The 22,393-nt window shown below is 41.5% G+C and overlaps 1 protein-coding gene across 3 annotated transcripts; it reads right to left on the bottom strand.

Moving 5' to 3' along the window:
- On the bottom strand, positions 1-22,371 carry septin5a (septin 5a). Of its 3 annotated transcripts, XM_085294995.1 has the most exons (12): positions 22,227-22,371; positions 22,067-22,080; positions 5,974-6,064; positions 5,577-5,663; positions 4,197-4,320; positions 3,950-4,084; positions 3,691-3,808; positions 3,478-3,579; positions 1,803-1,899; positions 1,549-1,684; positions 1,352-1,454; positions 1-1,116 (listed from the first exon to the last, which is right to left on the bottom strand). In XM_085294995.1, the coding sequence occupies exons 1-12, from the start codon at positions 22,270-22,272 to the stop codon at positions 1,054-1,056; spliced, it is 1,116 nt and encodes a 371-aa protein (XP_085151121.1). In that variant the 5' UTR covers positions 22,273-22,371; the 3' UTR covers positions 1-1,053. The 3 variants fall into 3 exon arrangements, with proteins under 3 accessions (XP_085151121.1, XP_085151120.1, XP_085151122.1); XM_085294994.1 differs by lacking the exons at positions 22,067-22,080; positions 22,227-22,371 and adding an exon at positions 8,408-8,815; XM_085294996.1 differs by lacking the exons at positions 22,067-22,080; positions 22,227-22,371 and adding an exon at positions 8,389-8,806.
- Between the last annotated feature and the right edge of the window lie 22 nt (positions 22,372-22,393).

The raw sequence follows: 22,393 nt of genomic DNA, 5'->3' as shown, positions 1-22,393 counted from the left end.
TGACGACAAACTGGGGTTTATTTGTCACACCTTTGTAAATGGGACACAGACTGAGCTCACAGCCTTCAGGCAAAAATATGTACAGCTCATCAGTATCAGAGACTACACACACACACACCTACACACACGCTCTGTCATACTGTGGACACACAACTTTGGTGGCATAATTCACTTCCAAGAAGAGATATTTAAACAGAAACACAAAGTAGTGGCTCCTCGTTACTGATCCTGTAGTGGTAACAAAGCATCCTGTAGGCCACGATCCATCAAATTCAACAACAGGGCATCGGCTAAAAAGCGGTAAAAATAGGCCCACAGCAGCATTTAGCGGATATGAGTAATGACAACATGCTTGCACATGCACCCTGCACTGCACAGACTCTCGTTATCTCAGAGGCTCGCCATTCATTGTAGCCACCGGCAAGAAGAGCATTTTCAGCTCATTCGGCACATTAACAAAATGCTGGAAGAGGAGCAGAAGATTTTCACCGGCCGTATGCAAATAAATGCCAAACAAATGTATTTTTGAGTAAATGAAGAAGAGCTAAAATCAGATTTTAGTAGACGTAAATTCACTGTGGTACCTTTTAAAGGAGTTTTATGGATGGATACCTGGTAATATTAAAGGTAATATTAAAGAAAATGTAATGATCATTCACACACCGAAACACACCAGCGCATAATAAAAAACAATATCCATGTTCAAAAATCTAAACATCACCAAGAACCTACGTTTCATTACAAAATATGTCGCAGCAAACACCCTGACATTAAATCCAAAAAGTTTAGCACTGCATTTATAAATTAGATACACTGATTATTAAATTATGTGTTTATATCTTATATGTTAGGACCACAGCGAGGGGCTCAAAGTGGGAGATTGGATAGTTTCAGAGGAAAAAAAAACACCCTCCAGGCAAACAAACTATACAAAAGCACCAAACTGAAGATTAATGTACAGCCAGAGTTGCCACTAACGCTTGATAACCATGTTCAAAGTCTGGAGGTCTCACTGTCGTTAGGGAGATAAGCAGCAGGTGGCGCTGCGGCACATCACTGCTCTTTGTCGTGCATCTGCTGCTGCATCTTGTTCAGCATCTCCTGCATCCTCTTCAGCTGGAGACAGAGAGGAGAGCAGATTAAAAACTGTCATTTTAAATATTTTGCTGGCACTTTGGTTCTTTGTGTGTCGTTTTACGCAGCAGACATTTTCACATCCTCAACAGAATCCAACAAAATTGTAACATGTTAAATCTTATTATGGCGCACATATATTCTATTACAAGTCATAACAGTTTGTGTTTAATCATATATTTTTTTTTTAAAAACAACAACAAAAGTTGCTTGGTACCTCCTCATCTTTCATTTTGATCAGTTTCTCAGTGTCCACATCTGGAGTGGACAGCGGTAGGATGGGGATCGGGCTCTCCATACGGTTGTCCTGAGCCAGTTTACTGAGAGATGAAGAAAATGGAGAGAAAACATCAGCATCTATTGAAGTTGTTTGCTACACGTTTGCACGTGCTCACGCTTTCATTCCTCACGTACCTGGTCATCTCCTGTATGCACTGCGCTCTGTAGTTTTCATAGTGGACGTCGCAGGTTACGTCTTTGAGGTCGTGCATGTGGGAACGAATCAGCATGTTCCTCAGTTTCACAAAGTCACAGTGCGATTGGTTTTCCACTGCGCAAAGAAATACGCATCATTAACTTTATTAATCCAGTCAAGACATGCAAACTATTTCAATTTACATTCAGGCTGAATAAAGCTGAACAGACGTGGAATATTCGAGTGTGCATACCTTCGACGATCCCCCAGGGGTACAGCCTTCCCCTCACTCTTTGTCCACGAGCTTCCACCACTGTGTTACTGCCAATCACAGCGAACGGGGTGCACTCCTGCAGAAGGAGACGCGAGGAAAGGTTGTTATTTCAACCCCTCTCTGCTCCGAGAAAGCTGTCTGAGCATGCTGGTACACACTGGCAGTTATACACGCTCACAAAAGACCCCTGAGCTGCTCAAGACAACTGTGACTTTATTTGTTGAGACAGGTAAAAGACTGTTAGCTGTTTATTTTCTCTCCACTGACTTTCTCAGCTGATCGGTGCGTTCATGCTCCAAGCCCGCATCTATCTCCCCTGAGCCGCTGCTGTACTTTCATTTAAAAGGACAGTAAATGGTTAGGAGCCCAAAATTCCACAGAAACACACTTGGGCCTCATGCCATTAAGCCATGCAGGTACATTTAGGTTAATGAACTCACATTTTAAAGGAGATTAGGTGTGTTTTTCCTTATTTTCATTTAGTATATGTGCAAGTAATCCAAGCTTCAGACTCCTTAAAACACCCTGTTTCAGATGTTTTTTCTACTCTTGGCTGTGTATTATGTCAGTAATAGAGGATATTTCAAGCTGTAAACGTGTGTATTAAACATGTGCTTGTGAGGGGCAGCCAATCAGAGATAAGCTGGCTTAACGGGAGGATGGTCTTAAAGGTAAGGGAGCTAAAATGGGTTGTTTAAGACTGAACTTTGAACCATATTACAACATGGTGGAAGAAAGGAGAAGAAAGGTCCTTTTAATAAATTTGTCTTTGAACTTTATCCATACACCATATATATCATTTAGTTCAGATACTTTCTGCCAGCTGAAGGCTTCTCTGTATCACAGGTTTTGCTCAGCTTTCCAAAACGCCATCCAACTATCACACCCACTTCAACGTCTGGCAGCATCTCTAGATCCATCTCCATTTTCTTCACAAAAAAGCTTTTATCACTTTCCATCATGCTGAAATGTGCTCCTGTGTCCTTGTTTGAATCATTTAATACGACCTCTTTTAATGGTTACAGTTCATTAAAAACAAAGGCACAAAACATTGCTGTGAGCAGCTTTCACAAGCACTTCCAACCTGCCAGCTTAACAAGTGCAGATTATCCAGAGGAGCTGAGATATACATTCTGATGCAGCTTAGCCTTTTAGCTGCTTTAAGGAGGAAAAACAAAACTCCATTCACTTCCACTGAATGCAATGGAGGTCCAAGATTTAGAGGCAAATACCTTCGAGTTATTTTCCAGAGTTTTTAACTGGATTAAATAATCTTCCAGAGAACAAGAAGTTTGTTTAGTTTTCCACACCTGACCTGAGAAAGTGACATACCAAATGCTAACTGAGCATAATCCATGTATTAAGGAAGACTGTGACAGTGTGTTGACAGATCTGGAAAGACCTCATGTTTGTTTTATACTATAAAGTTCAAATAGAGGTAATAATTCAATAAAAGGTTAACTTTCTACACTATTCACTGAAACCACTGCTGGTGTATGAGCCTGGTGGTCTGCTCCACTCTGCATGGATGATAGCCATATGGTTTGCATTTTTTTCTCCATGCATTTGTTAAATAAGAAGTACGATGATCTGAATCTGTAGCCACAGGTACAGCAAATCAGTAGCTCACAGGTATGTGAGTCCCCAGACTCACCTTCAGCTCTTTGTCCAGCTGTTTAAACTCCTCATCCTCGTCAGAGTCGCATTCAGGGAACTGGTACACTTTGATCCCAAACTTGTCTATTTCCTCTCTTATCTACACACACACACACACACACACACACACACACACGAGAGAGAGATCATATTTCATTCACCAGCCTGCAAAGCAAACATCTTGATTTTGCTGCAGAGCTCCTTGACTCACTCTGTCTTTAAGCTTTTTTATCTCGTTGGGCGTGAGGCAGTCGGCTTTTGCGATGAGTGGAATAATGTTCACTTTTTCATGTAGAGCCTTCATAAACTCAACGTCCACCGGACGAAGCCTGAGCAAGGATAACGAAAGAGCAGGAGACTCAAAATTGTGGCTTTAATCATGACTTCTTTGTGTACACGTGTGTGTGTGTGTGTGTGTGTGTGTGTGTGTGTGTGTGTGTGTGTGTGTGTGTGTGTGTGTGTGTTATTACCCATGCCCAAATGGAGGGATGAAGTAGAGGCAGCAGTGGACTCTGTTATCCTGGATGTTCTTTCTGTTCAACCCGCTCTCATCCCTGAAATATTGCTCGAACTGCTGATCTATGTAGTCTGTGATTGGCTTCCAGCTGGGACAAAAAAGACACCACAGACCACATTAGCTGCTCTTGCGAGGTCCCGGGAATTCAGTCGAGCAGTCTGAATCAGACACAAGCAGATCAGCGAGAGTCTTATGTTTACCATTCATTGTTGTTCACAGCATCTCCAAACCCTGGTGTGTCCACAATTGTCAGCTTAAGCTTCACTCCTTTTTCCTCGATGTCCACGGTGTGTTTGATGATCTCCACAGTTTGATTAATGCGTTCTGCAACGTGACAGCAATGAGGAGGAGAAGACAAGTGAAGTGGGAGGTCAGTGAAAGTGTACGAGAGCCGATCAACAACTCATTAAATACTATAAATACTATACTTTAGCACTTAAAGTACTTTACACAACATGTCTCATTCACACACACAAATTCACACAAGCACATTTTTCTATGTGTAAATGCTTTCTTACTAACATTCACACTCCAATGAACACATCCAGAGCAACTGGTGGTTCAGTATTTTGCCCACGGACACTTTCGAAGCAGACTGAATCAGCCAAAAATGGAACGATGGGCATGAGCACGAGTACCCTTATAATTGGGGTGCTATTAAAACAGCTGGCACTCATTCAGCTGTGTTCCCTTGTGTGAAGTTTGTCCTGCTGGCATTAGATTAGGGAGAGGTTACTCATCACTGGGACGCTTGTATATAACTTAGAGTACCCAGAGTTTGTGGTCTGCTGACTGATGGCTGCTAAGCGTGAGTAATGTAACTGACCTGTGTGAGTCCATCTGAGACAGGGAGAGGAAGTAATTGTTGACACATTTAAACACTTTGTTAGACACACTACGTTTAGGGGTGCTACTCACTACTATAGTTTTATGTTGAAGAGGCAGGCCAGCAAGCTTAGGACTTTATTTCTTTGGCCGCTGTTAAGTAGAACAGCTTGTAGGCTTCATCTAGAGATCGCTTTGTGTTTTATTTATTTCTAAACTACTCCATCTGGTTGGTTAATGCTACCTCACTTTCCACCGTCTGCTGGGGTTGTGTTATGGTCCCTCAGCCTCTATAGCTACGTCCAGGTTTTGGTGGCTTCTTGGATCAGGGAAACGACCTTAGCAATCATTCTCTCTCGTTCAGGTCGTTTGGATTTGTTTGAACTTGTTGTTCTTTAGCTTTTGATTTTTTTTTTTTTTATCTATCCACACATATCAATCACAACAAAAGCGCCTTGAGGTGACTTTTGTTGTGATTTGGCGCTATATAAAGAAAATTGAATTGAATTGAATTGAATTGAACATTTGACTGGGAAACGTGGTCTCTATATTTTGTGACAGATGTCACCAAAAGTTAAGTTTGTCACATTCATATGTTGTTGTTGCACCCAATAAAAAAAACTAAGATTAATTAAAAGAAATTAACACACATGGGGAATTAAAGGTGGGGCTTTGTGAAGTTGCATTAAGTATTCAGCAAGCAGTGGATTCATTATGACTGCTGCGCAGAGATAATAAAGAGACCAAGGACTCACCCTCAGCGTTCAGTAGCTTCCTGTCTTTGTAGAGGTCTGTGAGGAACAGGCTGTTAACAAGAGTGGATTTTCCCATACCGGACTCTCCTGCAGGTCAAACACAAACACACGCACAGACACACAGATAGTTATCCTGTGTGTATATTTAATTATGAGATATTAATAAAATAAACTCAGCTGCCAATTTACTAATGTAGTGCTGCAATAAATCCATCTGCCATGATGACTTTATCAATGAGGATAGGCAAAATATTAGAAACAGCTAAATGGCTCTAAAAACAACTCAAACAAAAACTGGTCCATGGGAATTTATTATATGCCTAAATTGGTTTTAGTTTAGTGTGCCTATTAAATAGGCAGCTGAGTGTAAATAGGCAAGCTTCAGCTTGAAACGCACCTGCCACCATCAGCGTGAAGTCGAAGCCTTTCTTCACAGACTTCCTGTGGACCTGGTTAGGCAGAGTTGCAAAGCCCACATACTGTTTCTCCTGGAACACAAAGAAAAGGAGACAGAGGTGTTCAGTGTGTTTATGTTGCACTTTATCTCATCATACGGCAGCTGTCAGGTGTGTTGTGACATCTGCCGGTATCTGAGCTGTAAGTCTCATCATCAGCCCAGAGATGAAACACAGATGTGTTTCTGCAATGTAGGAAAAATTCTTGGCAGATTCATCGGTCGTGAAAATAATTATTGTCTTGATAAATTATTTATCTGCTTGGTCATGTAAAAGTATAAAAAACAAATGCTTGTTTAATTTCCCAAAATTCCCATTTTGTGTCGCAATCAGGATAATCTAAATCCACTAAGCTTAATTCTTCTTCGTCTTAATTTTGGTATTATTTTTTTAGTTTAGTACCGTTAGTTTACCCAGTGTATGGCTGCTCTTTCTCCCTGTTTGGTTTGCTTTTTCTCAGGATCCCATATTTGTGTTCAGATTTGTAAGCAATTATTTCAAGTTTGAGTAATTCCTGAAAGCTGGTGCAGCTTTGCGTGCATCTTATATGTTGGGTTCCTCTCAGCCATGGACTTATAAACAGTAATATATGAGTTATTTTATCAGTGAAGTTGCTGCTTGGGTTATTCTGTGTCTTTTTATAACACACTGTCATGTGTAAGCCAATATGGCTTAAGGGGCTTCATCAGTTACCCAGCAGTAAATACAACATTTAAAATTAGCTCCAGTAAAGCGATGTGCATGATGTGTAGTGATTAACACATTCGCCTTACATGTGAAAGATCCTGGTTCGAGACCAGGCGGAAGACACAAACCCAGGTGCAGGGGTCACGAGCTGGTGCCGAACCCAAGCCGAGATAAATGTGGGGGTTGTGTCAGGAAGAGGATCTGGTGAAAAATCTGTGCCAAATCAAATATGGGGATTCATTATGTGTGGCGATTCCTTTGGTAATAAGGAAGGAGCCAAAAGTATTGTTAGAAACAGCCGTGAAAACCTTTGAATTCAAGTGTTTTTAATCCCTTTTCACAGGTGTATAAAATCAAGGACCTTAGCCACATGGATTGCCTTGACAAACATGTATGTGAAAGAATGGGTCGCTCTAAAGACCAAACTGAATTCCAGCATGGCGCTATAACAGGAGGTCAGTTTGTGACACTTCTTCCCTCATAGACTTACAGCTGATTGTGGAATTTTATTGCAAAGTAAAATTGTTTAGGAGCCACAGCAACTCGGCCTCCTCTGGCATTAACATCAGCACAGAAACTGTGTACCAGGAGCTTCATGGCCAAGCTGCTCCTGCAGCTGCAATATGTAGGCTGCCCAGAGTTTTACAAGAAATATTTTATTTGAAAAACAGTTTAAATAATTGAACTAATCCAAAAAATCACCAACTGACTTTCTATTATTTGACTAACCGAATAATTCACAAGTTAAGTTGAGCTTCAGGCCTACAATAAAACAGCGAAAAGCAAAAGGTCAAAAACAGAGGCAGAAACCAAACAACTGTAAGAGAGCGCTGAGGGAGTGTAATGTGAAGACCAAATGGATCTGGCAGAGGCAATAAAATCACCACAACAGACGGACGAGGTCTGTAATACAGAAAATCTACAACTGCACGGAAAAAACACGTGCAGCTGAGAATAACCAGCATCTCAGAGTTTCCACTAAACACAAAGAGAGCCACGGGCTACCAGGCTCTCGCTGTAACGCACAGCAGTAACTCCAGTATCCCGCTGCATCTGAACGTCATCTTTACACCACAGTACGACACACTGACATGTGTGGACATAAATACACACTCGAGGCCCGCGGAGAGCATTCACGCACGGACAGAAGCTGCATTCAAAGGACCTGAAAAGCTCTTTTTTACTCTGCAAACACACGAGCCAAGCACACAGTCAGTGTACTCATACGCTGTCATAACTTGTCATAGGCATTTCCGAACCCCCCCCCCCCTCGGGTGAGGATCTCATTTATAAAAACACGCACACACACACACACACACACACACACACACACATAAAAGAAAACCCACAAGCTGCGCAATAAGACAAGACACTTGCCAAAGAGCCAGAGGTGTAAGACCGAGAGAACTGCTGAGAAAGCTGCACATAAATCATTGGGTAATCTCAGCTGCAAACCTGACGCTATGTAGAAAAATTGCAAATGGAAACTGAACTCAAACAAATCCACAGAAAGCAGCAAAAATGGCAAACAGATGCTGAAACAGGGTCTACAGGTGTGGGGGTATTTCTAAACTCATCCCGAGCTATCTGCTGCTATTTTTTCTCTTAATATCCGCGTAACTGTCTGATTTCTTTTCCCAGTCTTTGGCTTTTCTTCACACATTTCTTACCATAAATCCAACTCTTTACCTTCTGTCTGGCAGTTCTCACTCGTGGGCACAGCAGCCGTTCCACCAGTTTTTCTTGCAGCATGATGGCATCCATCCTAAACCGCTCCGACACTGACGGACCAAAATAGCCGCTGGTTTCAGAAAGTTAAAAAACAGCCCAGCAGGGAGGCGGAAAGGCAAATTTGAATGCTCTAGACCTTGATAGCTCTGTCTCTAACACACTTCCCTCCTGTTTATGAGTTTTAAATGTGTTCCTCCTGCTCTCCTCTTGACTCCCTTTCTTCTCTTTTCTCCTTTGTTTCTTTATTTCTTTTTCTCTTCTGCCCTACAGCGGTCTTACGCTCCCTGCTCAGACAGGTATGGAGGAATTCTCGCTGAGAAAGAGAGAGAGAGGGAGCAAGAGAGAAGTGGCAATTTGAGGGAGGAAACAAGGGAGGGATGGAAGGAACGAAGGTCTAAAAGAAACTCATTCATTCGGTCTGTATTCCCTCCCCCAGCTCCAACAGTACAAAAATAAATCCTTACACTGAGAGAAATGACTACCAGCTCGCAGAGAGAGAGACAGAGGGGAGAGAAAGTGTACTATATCGTAAGATAAAGAAAAATAAAAGAACGTGTTTGAGCATGGCAGTGACAAAAGTTGCAGTGCAAACAAATGATAACTGCGAGTTCAGGCCTGCAGAGTAACACAATCAGATGATCGAGTCACCTGTCAGTCAAGTGAAAGCTCTGTATCTGCTGCCTTTGCTATTAGCCGAGGCATCTGTGTTTTACTGCAGGTTTGCAGTGACAGACGGTGACGGAAGAGGACCAATACAACGAGTAAATATTCTTCATTTAAACTCTTATGTAAGTGCAGGGATTACAGCAAAATTAGATAGATAAATAAAATAAATAAAAGCACTCCAAAAAATACACTTGTGACTGATATTTCTATCATTCACTCAGTATTTGAATATCTTGCTGGTCTGATGAGTCATGAGGAGGAAGTTTTACCACATAAATGTGCAGTCTACCTTTCAAAAAAAAAAAACTTGTTAAGTTAGGCTAAACATAAATTCTTATAAGGATTCACAACCCAAAAATGAATGAGGGGAAACCCAGTATTCAATGTTGCCATGAGGGAGTCACTGTGATTTTGATGCCTGGCCTGCCAGACCCTTCATGCGTGTTTTTCCTTGGCTGTCTTTACACGTTTCTTCCAGCTACTCTGAGCCAGCTGAGTAAAGAGTACAGTGAAGCAGCTCTATCAGAAAAAAACAAATACAAGAAATGAAATTTGATAAGAATCTTGCGTATTTTTATATTTTTAATTGTATTTTGCAAGTAGCACAGCAGTAACTTAACTACAAGACTTTAAATTAACAAAAAGGTTAAATGCAGTTAGCAGTGGTTATGTGTGTGTTTTCAAGCACCTTAAAAGAAGCATTAGAGATTCAAAAACACTGGAAACACTGCCGCACATCAGAGGAAATTAATGTTTGGGAAAGTCCAACTCCTGACCTTAAACCTGCTGAAATGCTGATATAACCAAAAGGGCAGTGCAATAAGGAGCAGGTCTTCTTCTGTAAAGAGGAATTTAAAGGTTTTATTCCAGACTGAAGAACAAACAGCAGCATTGTAATTAAATCACTTTTTAACTGCTGCATTCTACAAAAATCACAGTTTATAATCAATCAGTGCAGATTCCCTGGTAACTCTGAAGGTTGGTGTAGTTTGAAGTTCATGTGCATCGTGTAAAAGCACATAAACATATAATGCAGACATAACCAGATTCATCATCTGCCTCTATGCTAAGGTGAGCAAGCCAGCTTCTCGCAGTGGCTTCACATTTACTGTACACACACGCGCACACACACACACACACACACACACACACACACACACACACACACACACACACACACACACACACACGAGTGATATCAGAGTTTTGATCTCTTATCAAGAAAGGCCCCCAAACCCCCCAAACTGTCACATGCTGCGTACTTTAAATAATTCAGGTGTATTTTTTAGGTCAGTGAATAAATTTTGTTATGCTGTATACCCATGGTGTGATTTTCAGTGGGAACATGCACATACTTATGTGCTGCTGCTACAAACTGCCAGTCTGGACTGAAATAAGAAGGATGTAAAGAAATCACTGGGCACTGTAGAAGTGTGTATGCATTTCTGTGTGTGTGGAGATAAACGAGGTACATTTAATGGCAGAGGCTGGACTCGATTGATTCCAGATGTGACTGTGGTGTGTGTATGTCAGCGTACGATGGGATGGGTGTGTTCGACTTGTGCATGACGTGGGCAGCAGAGCTAAAATGCTCTTTGAAATAACAGAAGCTGGGTTTTTAAAGAAGAATACTGTTTTTTTCCCCTGAAAAGGAATGTCTCGCAGTGACGCCACGTATGGCGTGTGAGCACCTCGCTCCACGCCACAGGAGGGAGACAGAGGACTGAACTGGGACAAAAAGTTAGTGGTTTCAGCTTCTTGGTAAGTTTTCTCAGCTGAGAGGAAGCAAATTGAAACGTCACAAATGGCAGATGAAACGTTTACGGTCATTGTAGACAGAGAATGCGTGTGTGTGTGTGTGTGTGTGTGCGTGTGTGTGTGTGTAGGGCAGAGGGAGGCCCAATCAGAATAAAAGAAAGGAACAGATGTCTTGAAATGCTCTTACAATAGCCAGCCCCAGCCCCCCAGTCTTTCTCAATGGCCAGCTGTCCCTTTCTGTCTCTCTGTCTCTCTCTCTCTCTCTCTCTCACACACACACACACACACACACACACACACACACACACACACACACACACACACACACACACACACACACATGCAGACTCTGCTGATGTCACTTCACAAAGTATTCATTTAAACTTCTTGCTTTATTGATTGCTGAGTAAAGTCAAAGGTCTTGTATAATCTTTTCTCTCATGTGCTCATCTTATGCCTTGCTGCCACTTGAACTTCATGGGTAACGCCTAATAAACACTTTAACTGAATATTACACAACAGATTCACAAATTAAACAGAGTCATTCTGAAACCACAGAATTGGCTTTATCTAAAAGGCAAAAAAAAAACAGAACTTGTATTGAAAATATGACTGGAGTCAAAGATACCAGCGTTTATTTTGAGACGGCATGCTCAGATATTCTCACTAACAAGTCTTGACAACCAGGTAATAAAGAAAAAAATTAAAAAAGCATTAACATCATTAAAAAAAGACTGTTTTGGATCGAAATAGAGTTATTGCCTAAGATGACTTAGACCTCAGAGTGTTAAATCGACATCTGTGTATCGTCCCTATGGAAGCGCTGATGAATATGATTATATATGAATATTTTACCCTTGATAATCCAAAAGCAGTGATGATGTCTGTAAATTGAATGTTCTGCTAATTTTTCAGTTTTAGTGGTAAAACTGGGAAATATCTTTTGAATCTTCAGTTTAAAAACACAAACCTGAGAATATTTGGCATTTTTGCTGTTTATGTTTATTTTTTTTAACTAACAAGAAGAAGAAACTTTTTGGCTGTCAGAATATTATTTCTGGATCTCTGCCTAACAGTATCTTTGCCAATATGTGGGACGATCCTGTTAGGCAGAGATCCAGAAATCAGCCACTTGCTCATCAGGCAGCGCTCAACTTCCTCCTCTCAGTCATACAAAGTTGTCTTTAAAGGAAGTGACTCTCAAAGGCTCACAGCAGTTATCTCCTCTGTCACACAAACACATGAAATCGCATGTCATCACTCTGGATGTGGCTGAAGGAGGAACAACAGTTGATGAGACACAGTTTTGCTGATGAAAACTTTAAAAATCTAAATTCATCATGAAAACTTTTTCAGACTGCAGAAACAGAGATTTCTACCATCAACGTTCAAGCTGCTTGTTTTTTTACAACATCATGATTATCCAGCATATGTGTGCAAATGAAGGCTGTAGTACAGAACATACTGTAGGACCGTTATTTATACCTTGAAGTAACAGATATGCAGCGGTCAAAAACCAGTTATAAAAACAGAGCTTTAGAAGGTTTATTATGTTTAATAGGTTTTGAAACTATAAAATCCTTGGGAAAATATTTGCTGAGGTCAGATCATGAAGTGCAGTGGTTGGTTTCCTCACTGACTTCTGTACAATAGACTTCTTTTGAAACAAAAAGCCACCCTGTTGGTTATCAGAAAAAATGAAAGATTTAAGCCTCTTCTGGACAGATGTCACTTTTCAGACCAAGAAGTTATTCTAAACTTTTAAACAGAGAATGTTTATAGAGGGCTTTAGCAGAGAGTATAAAAGATCGACACACAAACCCACTGGCATGCCTGGAAATGCACCCTTTTTGCAAAATAAGAACTTTTATTTACTTTGACCTGAAAGAAGCGACTGAGTCCATAAACTCATAAGGAAACTGTTTACTGAGGTCACAGAGGAAAAGCATTGAAAGCTATTTTCCCATAAACTTCTACAGCACCAGAAGTCTTTTTGCAAATCACCCTCTGGTGGCCATTAACTAAACTACAGGTTAGAAGCACTTCTGCACTGACGTATCCAAGCTACCATGGGGCAGGAGGCGGGGTACACCTTGGCCAGATCACCAGCCTCTCACAAGACTAACACACACAGAGAGATAAGTAACTATTCACACTTGAATTCACACCTATGACCAATTAATCTATAAATGCACTGATAAGTGAACCAAAGCAAAAATCTTTATGCTTTTCAGTGGAGACTGAAGGTGGAAGGACCAAAGCACTGACCATAAATTATTGTAAAAATATATAACAGATTTCCTAAGTTGTTAGAGAAAGAGAGAGCCTGTATCCAATTATTTTCCACCCTTTTTGCTCAAGAATCTGACAGCATGCCATGATCTTGTGTAGTGGTAACAACCCGGCTTTAATTCATGTGCTTCCAGCTTAAAGCAGCCAGACGGCCTGCGATGGAGCTGAGAAGAGTTGTGACCTTTACTGTTCACTCTTCTCCAGCTCCCAGCCATCCCGCTGACACTGTCAAGCCATTAACACTGAACGCTTCCTCTAGCGCACTGCCTGCCGACCGGATGGTAGCCCAGTAAAGTGAGGCAAAGAGGAAGATGAGGAGTAGGAGGGGTGAGGGCGGGTGAGACAAAGGAAGAGGGGTGCAAAAAAACAACATGAAGATGGACCCCCCTCCTTCCGTTGTTTTGTCTCCGTGGAGATGCAAAGGCCAGCATGCCCCCGGCTATTTAGCATGCTAATCTGACAGCATGTAAATGCTCAGGCAGTGATAAAAATGTTTCAAGGACATTTGGCCGTGGTTGCCCAGTTTTAGTTTTAGCATCAGCTCATTCAAAGACAAATGATACTTGGCTATAACCATATTTGGTAAGTAATCATGCTGAGGAATGTTGGAAACTGTGCATTATAATTAAGTAACTTCTGATGCTTCTATAATTTTCTTTTTGTCAACAGATCCCATGAAAACTCAAACCAACAAAGAAAATGGTTTTTTTGTACCATAGATGTATACAGACGTTAAAAACACACCAATTAGCCAAACATGTTGCACTGATCCTAATATACACTTACAGGATTTCATTTCTTTGTAAAGAGTCATCGACAGACCTCGTCCACATGTTTGAGAAAAGCTGGTAAAAATTACACTGTCCCATTTAAACTATGTGGAACCACCTAGGGACTAAGTGTGCTGAGAAGGGTGAGAAGAATCAGATTGTGTTGCTTTTATTAACGATGAGAAGAAAATGCTGATTTACTTGTTTTACGTATTAACTGACTGACTGCATTACAATATATCCAATTATAGGTTACAGGTGGGATCCAACTTCCGGGGCAGCAATGTCAATGTCAAACTGTTAAAAGTTGCAGTTCCTCCAGTGGCCACTTGAGGTTGGCTCCTAAATTTAGTCAGAAGACTCCCGTGTTAGACTGTCCAACTTTACAGCATTAAACTGAAGTTATGGTTCAGCTGGGTACGGTCCATCTACCTGCAGATGTGCTCTGTTGTCAGATGCAGGCAGTGTACAAAGTTACGACCTTTAAAAGCAATGAAGTGTAAACCCTTTAAAAAAAAGTTTACAGCCTGATGCAAGAGACAGTTTTGGCCTCAATATAGTTGAGGCCAAAACTTCATAACAACCCCATGAGGATGAATTTTTTTTTAATATGTCATCCATCTGGATACTGACAGGGCTTCATTTTGGTGAGTGAAATTCCAGTATTTTATTAGTTTGTTTTTTTATTTAGCTTAAGGGTTCACCTTGCTATGGGAGTGTCCCACTCTTTCATTTGGTAACTCCTGGCTTCAATGAACTAGCATAGTTGTGGCCAAAATGCTGAGTCCAAATCAGTAGTTGTAGCCCTGGGAGCTGCAAAAGGCTGCAAAAGGCTGCGTTTTGGGGAACTGATTAACTGATGTCACTAAAGTGGAGTTTCAAGGTGAACACGAAGAGGAAGTGTCAAGGTGCTCAGACACATTGGAAAAGCACAAAGAGTCACTAAGATCCTCAAGCAAACTCAGCATGATCATGATCACATGATGTGATGCAAAACCACAAAGATGAATGAGCTGTGACCTTTTTAAAATTTTTCCAAGATAAAAAATTATCTTTCACGTACAGAAAAAAATGGAATTACACCACCACAAAAACACCTCATGCTTTAAATGGAATTAAATCATTTCAATGTTTTCTCTAGTGAATAACTCCATTAACTCCATGTGGTTCATGACAGTATAATTAAGATATTTTTGATGTTTCAAGAAAGGTTACAAAATATTCTTACTGCCAAAGTCCTGATCCCCATTACCAAAGAAGTTAATCCCAAACATAACCAGGTCGACCGAATACTTTAAAAGATTTCTCTCAAAGACTCAAAGATATCTGGGTCAGCTTGCACTCACTGAGCTGTCCAAAAAATGAGCTGAGGCTGAGCTGTAGCTAAAAATCAGAGAGAAAAACTGACTGCACACACAAACACACACACATGCACACAGGCTAATGGATCACTGGCAGTATAGGCGTGTTTGCGGCATGAGAAAAATGAAAGTATGTGCATGAGAACTCACTGCAGGGCATAAGCTCCTCAAACACCTGAACAACAACAGCGCAGGTAATAACTGTTACAGAGAGAAAATAACTTTCCGGAGCAGAAACACACCCAGGCTGCCTGATCTGTTTTTCAGGATCTAGATTATTCTCAGTTATCAAACATAATGGTGTACACACTCACTCAGGAGCTGGAAACATTGCTCATTGACGACTTGATCGCATCGCGCATCAATGCTCTGCATATTCTGACCTCAGTTCTCTAGTGGGCTGAGATCTGATTAACATGGAGGTCATTTGAGTTCAGTGAAATCGTTGTCACGTTTAAGAAGGCAGTTTGAGATTATTTGAGCTTTGTGCTGCCAACAGCCATCAGAAGATGGGCGCACTGTCGTCATAAAGGGAGATGACGTGGTCAGCAACAATACTCAGGTAGGCTGTGGTGATAAATCTAAAAATAATGATCAGTTATTACTTAGGAGCCCAAAGTGTGCCAAGACAATATATCCAGCTCCATTACAACATGGTCACCAGCGTGCACTTGGTTTTAACGACAATTTCTGACCGCACCATTCGAAATTCACAGCAAAAATCAAGAACAGGCAATATCCCAATCTTCTGTTGTCCAGTTTTGGTGAGCCTGCATGAATCACAGGCCTGCGAGATGCTCTTCTGTATGCCTTGGTGGTGGCAAGTGGTTGTTTGAGTTACTACTTCCTCCGTATTGACCTCAACAAGGCGTTTTCACCAAGCGAACTGCTGCTTATGCCATCTTTTATATACAGTCTATGGCCATGAGCTACAGCTAGCTTATGAGACAAACTGTAGAAAACATTTAAATTGGCACTGTCTAAAATTAACCTCAGCAGCTCTAAACTGATGCATGTGCACTGTTACATAACGTGTTTAAGCTGTGTTATGCGCTTAACTACTTATTAGCTGGGAACAGTTATTTTCTGAGCTGTTTGTAATTTGTCTGAGGCAATACAAAGTTTGGCACCTAACACAAGTAAAACCAGTATAATCGTTTCTATACTTGGCATGCGAAATATTTTAGTGAGCGTTAGCAGTCTGGGTTGGTTTCGGTGGCAGTTAAGTTCAGTCAAGGTCAAGGTTACGTTATTTATACCTGCAGGTAAGTTTGCTTTGCAGAAAAATGATAGCACTTGCCATCCCTTCATAAAACACACACACACACACACACACACACACACACACACACACACACACACACACACACACACACACACACACACACACACACACACACACCTATTTAAACCTGACAGACAAGGCTCTGTGACAGAGGTCTGACTGAACCGTGCCACTAAACAAAAAGATAAAACAGACTTAATAAAAGAGATAAGACTCGTCACACCACTAAACCAATCATCAATGACTGGATCGTGGCTAGTTTCACCCTCTTTCAGTAAGCTGACAATAACAGAGTCATCTGTGTATTTAATGATGGCCCTGTTTTCATATCTGCTCAGACACATGTTTGTATAGAGTATGAATAATCAGGGTTATAAGACACACTGGGTCAGACAGAGCCCCATTTATTCTCACTCTTTGTGACCTATCAGTTAAAAAATCTAAAATCCAGTTCACCAGGTTTTCCACCATGTTCAATTTCTTCCATAATCATTTTCTGGGGATTTTTCCAAAGACTTTCATCACGACTGAGATGAGGGCAAAAGGTCTGAAGTCGTTTAGAACTTTTGGACGACTAGATTTCGGGACAGGAACCAGGACAGCTTCTTTTCAAAGAGAGGGCACAGGTTGTATTTGCAACGATTCATTAAAAATAACCTGAAATATAGGTCTGAGTTCTTTAGCACAACATTTAATTAGGCGGCCACTAATATTATCAGGACCCTGGCTTTTGTTCACATTAACTGTATGAAAGGCCTTTTGGTCATCGCTGAGTTCAACGATAAAGTGCTGAGTGTCTTTCAGTTTCTGTTTCAGTTCCAAAATATCCTTGCAAAAATCAGAAGAACTAAAGCATGCAACATATTCAAGGAGTTTGCAAAATCTCTGTTTGAATTAAAATCGTCTAAAACAGTCTGGCTGCTGCTCTGGGGATTTTGAAGCCCCGCTATGGTTTTCACACATGTCCAGGCAGACCCCAATTTTTTTGCAGCAAATTTGCTTTCAAAAAAGTTTTTGTAACTCTGTTTTGCTTTCAGGATCTCGATTTTCAGGCCTTTGGTAACTGACGGAAAATCAATCACCAAAGTCTGAAAAGCCGACTTTCAGACTTTCAGTCAGCCACCAAAGACCTGAAAGTCTGCTTGTGGTGCACAGATCTCCTGCTGGCTGGTGCTCTGTTTAATGACTACTTTTCTAAAATTCATCCTGGATCCCTTTTTATGACAAATGACTGATAAAATCTGGAAAGTTTGGGGCACAAAGTTTGTTTCTTTTACCTCTGAAGCTGGTGTGTAAGAAAAAGTTTGAGAATCGCTGCACTAGCCTTTGACCAAGTGACTGTTTCCCTACATGTCAAATGGTTTCTTTTAGGGGAAAATGTTGTGCCCATATGATTAATGGAAGCTCGAGGCTTCATGCATCAGCTGCTCCCTCCTTTTCTTATCTGTTGAAGAGCTGCAGGAGGCTTAAATTTCCACGTTTAAGTCGACCCCCCTCTCTGAGCTGCCTGCTCCTGCTCTGCAGCTGGTCCTCAGTGGGAGCAGCGAGGGTCCCATCTGTGGCAGCGAGAGGGTGTATGTTTAGAGACAGAGAGAGCAGGTGAGAGAATTAAGTGAGATTGTACCTGAAGTGAAGTGACACTCATGCAGACACATCTGACTTAACATCTGTTCACTGCTCACATCTCCTGCCCGCCTATATATAGGCAACAGATAAGGCAGTAGAGCAAGGCTTAAGGAAATTCTGTAAATTTACGAGTTAATATCTTTATTGTAGGGGCAGCATGGTGGTGGGCACTGTTGCCTCACAGCAAGAAAGTCTTGAGTCAGGCTGGAGTCTTTCTGTGTGGAGTTTGCATGTCCTCCCCATGTTCGTGTGGGTTCTCTCCGGGTACTCCGGCTTCCTCCCACATTCCAAAGAAATGCAGTTAGTGAGGATAGGTTAATTGGTAACCCTAAATTGCCCATAGGCGTAAATGTGAATGCAAATGGTTGTCTGTCTCTATGTGCTAGCCCTGCGGCAGACTGGCGGCCTGTCCAGGGTGTACCCTGCCTCTCGCCCTAAAACAGTAGGGATAGGCTCCAGCCCCCCACAAACCTGACAAGGATAAGTGGAAAAGAAAGGATGGATGGATGTTTATTGCACTACTTGATGCTGCCGTTACAGTGAAATAAAATGTATTGATTGAACATTCCTGGTGATAAACAGCCAACAAACGGACTGATTGATTTTCTAATCTGTGCTCTAGTGGCTGCAATTCCAGCTGCACAGCAGATTACCCCTTAACAGGCTACAACACACAAAATCTCTGTGTGCAAACTCATCCTGCACAATCAGGAGTTGAGTAATCAAACTTGGCAAACAGGAACATTTTTGGCCCTTGAAGATTCTTATTTACGTCAGGTATCATGACTTCATCATGCTGCCCTGAGCAACCAGATACAAGTGGGCTAAAATTACTTTTTTGTAGCATATATGCACTTACAACATGTTATAAAAGCATGAAACTAGTCTACTTTTACGATAAAAACATGCATTTTATATCCACAAAACTTTCGTTATGTATGATAGATCATCATCATTATCATCGTGTTGCCTAGCAACCACCCAACACCAAATCACAGACCATACAGAATACAGCAGCAGTGGCATGTACCGCCCTCTTATTCTCCCCTGCTGCTCCTGAGCCACAGTTACTAAGGGGCTCATCATGACAGCATGTCTTCACTGATTAACAGCAAACTTCCAGGAACAGAAGCAAAACAGGACAAGCAATCATCAAAACATCAAAATCAGTCTAATGAACAGAACAATGAACAGCTACTAGTGAGGGTCATGGTGAGACCGATTTACTAGCTGATGTTATTGTAGAAACACTTTAGATATCCAAAAGCACATTTTTGAGCTCAAATCAGTGATACATCATCTGTGTGTCACTCCAGCAGGGTGACATCATGCAGCCGAGTGCTGGTCAAACTGGGATTTTTTTTTTCTTTTAATCTTTAATGAAAAAATGCTCAGTGAATATCCATCCACCTACCCACTCACCCACCCACACACACACGCACACACACGCACACAGACTAATCACCACACAGGATTGTGAGTAGGTCAGATGGCGTCGTCCACTCCTTCATATTGGAGCAGTCATGAAAACTGATTTTTTGTCTCCACACTATCACAGCCAAGGAAGTGAGCGTTCAGGGTAACGTTAATGAGGGGAACGTGGAAAGAGAAACACGAGAGTCGGATGGGAGTTTTCTAAAAACATTGATTTTAAGATTGATTGTCAGTTACGGCTGTTTCTGCAGTTATGATCTCAGCATTAAGTCAGTCATACTGAGAAGGATTACTGTGCTTTCCAGCTCTCCCTCCTCTTCCTCCTCCTTCGCAGCATAAATGGTCCAGAATAGGAGATATTTTTCTCATCAGGGTCAAAGTCAGCACAGAGTGTGGGAGTGGAGAGTGAAGTGACAGCCAAAAGCAGAACTCACAAGGTGTAAAAACACTGTAGTAATGAATATTTTTATCAAGAGGCTTTTTTTTTTTTTTTTACTGTTTATGCACGTAACGTAAACCATCCTCATCCAGGTTTTCCTCATAGTCTGTGCTGGATCTGCAGTACCAATACCATGTGACCACCATGAATTTAACGACTGAACTGGATCCAATTGGGAATTTTTGGAAGAAAGCCACTCCAACCTGTTCAGCATTTTTCTACAGCACTGAGGAGGGTGGAGTATACAGGGGGTAGAGGTAAAAATGAAGATAGAAACCACCTCTGTTTTTGGTTTCAGGTGGTGGAACGTAAACAAGCACGTTTACACAAATTCTATACTTCAGACAATATGCAGATATACTTTAAGAAGTATTTTTTTGCCATCCTTGGGAGAATGGCATGTTCTGTTTTGTTTGAATACTCTCCAATTTGCTGTGATCATGCAGACAAGTCATCATAATTATTACTCCACAAGCATACCAATTGCACTGGAAAGTAGTTTAATGTGAATAAATATAGGTTCATGCTCTCATCTAGAGAGTGAAGTCTTTGACATATGGGTTACTTAAACTGATTTTACATTTGTTACAGGAATTGGCACTGAAATGCGGTGAGACGGCATCAAAACGCTCTACAAAAGCAGAGAGATGACAGATAAACACAACCCTCTGAGAGTTATTGCTGTGCATACCTGTACCCTTAAATATAAGACCTCACTGATTCTTCCAAATCTGGGTCAAAGTACACATAAAAACAAAAATAAAACTAATAGTCTTACTTGAGCATAAATTTTCATTTGTTTCAGGGGGAACTCAGTAATAAGATAAACCCGATCTGCTTTACTGTCACCCGTATGATGTTATATTGCTCGGTTTTATTGAAACTACTAATTCAAGTTGCTGTTCTGAGTGAGGTGTTTCAGCTTTGACTAGAAATCTAAACAGTAACACGTTTCATTACAGTAAATCAATTCAATAACAGGGACGGAGCCACATAACCAGTAACAAGAGCCTATTAAGGGGCTCTGAGCACAGACCGCACATACAGACATAACTGGACTTAGGTAACAATTTTTTAAGGACATCTTTTTTCCTCTGACTGTTGTACCCACAGAAACACGTTCTAACAGTTTAAATTGTAATCATTTTATACTTCAAGTCGTTTTTCCAGTTACAAATTAAAACATATAAGAGTTCCCCTGATGAAACTATGACACTCATGCCCGAAAGACCGAATGATAATAATAATAAAAAAAAATTCCACAAATGTTCATTTCTTGCAATGGGATACTTGAATTTTGTATAAGAAATAAATTAGTCTTTTTGCTGCATGTGGTTCCTGCTTTACTCACACACACATGTGTAACCACGCAGTTACTCCTGTACTGTCACCTTACACTATCTTCAAAGAGGAAGAAGAGGAGGAGGGTCATCAGAGAGCCGGCCTCCCCTGCAGGCTCATGTGGCAGCTGTTTTTAGCTGAACAATGGTCAGTAAAGGTTTACTAAAGGCAGTCAGCAGCGGCGACTGTATCCACGAGTCCTGCTGACGCAACGCTGACAATTAGGTCAGCCCATCGGCCGATTCAGTGACCGAAAAACCAGAATAAATGTGGAGGCAGCAGAGAGTCGTGGAGGAGGGGATGAGGAGGAAGGATGCTGCCTTTTGGGTACCATCACGTTGGCTGCTCGCCTCTTGTCGCGCTGGCCTGCTCTACATATGCGTCTAAAAATTACTCTACCCACCCCTCTCCGCCTGTCAGTGTGGTGATCAGCTCAGCCTGTGATGGCACGGCTACCCTCAGAGCATCGTGCGATTATTAATCTGACGCGCACATGAGAAAAAAAAGCGAAAACATGGGATCTGAGAAGCAAATACTAGTGATGCTGCTGGAGCAGAGCTCTCCCTGTGCCAAAGCTATTGCATCGTAAAAAATCCTCAACCGCAACAAATATCACAAATGAATACAATAAATGATGATTCCTACCTCCGTGCTGTCCTCTGTTAGCCATCATAGGATTGGATGAGAGGGGGTTGCAGGTGCAGGGATGCAGAGCGACGCCCAGAGAGACGGAAACATGGAGACATCACTGCACTGATCACATTTAAACTCAATCCGACGAATAAAAGCGAGAAAGCACGCTCACCTGTCTTTACCGGGATCCGGCTTTTGTATCTAATATTGGACGTCATGTTCACCGTTCTCCTCCCGAATTTCACCGAAGCGACGGCTCACAGACAGCGGACCCTCGCCTCCAAACCCCCGGACAGACAGGAGGAGGGCGGGCCGAGCTGACACGACACATGAAAACCA

Source organism: Mchenga conophoros, linkage group LG12 (genome assembly GCF_057382185.1).
Source record: "Mchenga conophoros isolate Kocher_MC1m ecotype Shallow Benthic linkage group LG12, M_conophoros_male_GT1.1, whole genome shotgun sequence".
NCBI lineage: Eukaryota > Metazoa > Chordata > Actinopteri > Cichliformes > Cichlidae > Mchenga > Mchenga conophoros.
Note: the sequence above shows the minus strand (reverse complement) of the source record. Positions and strands in the feature narration are given on the sequence as shown.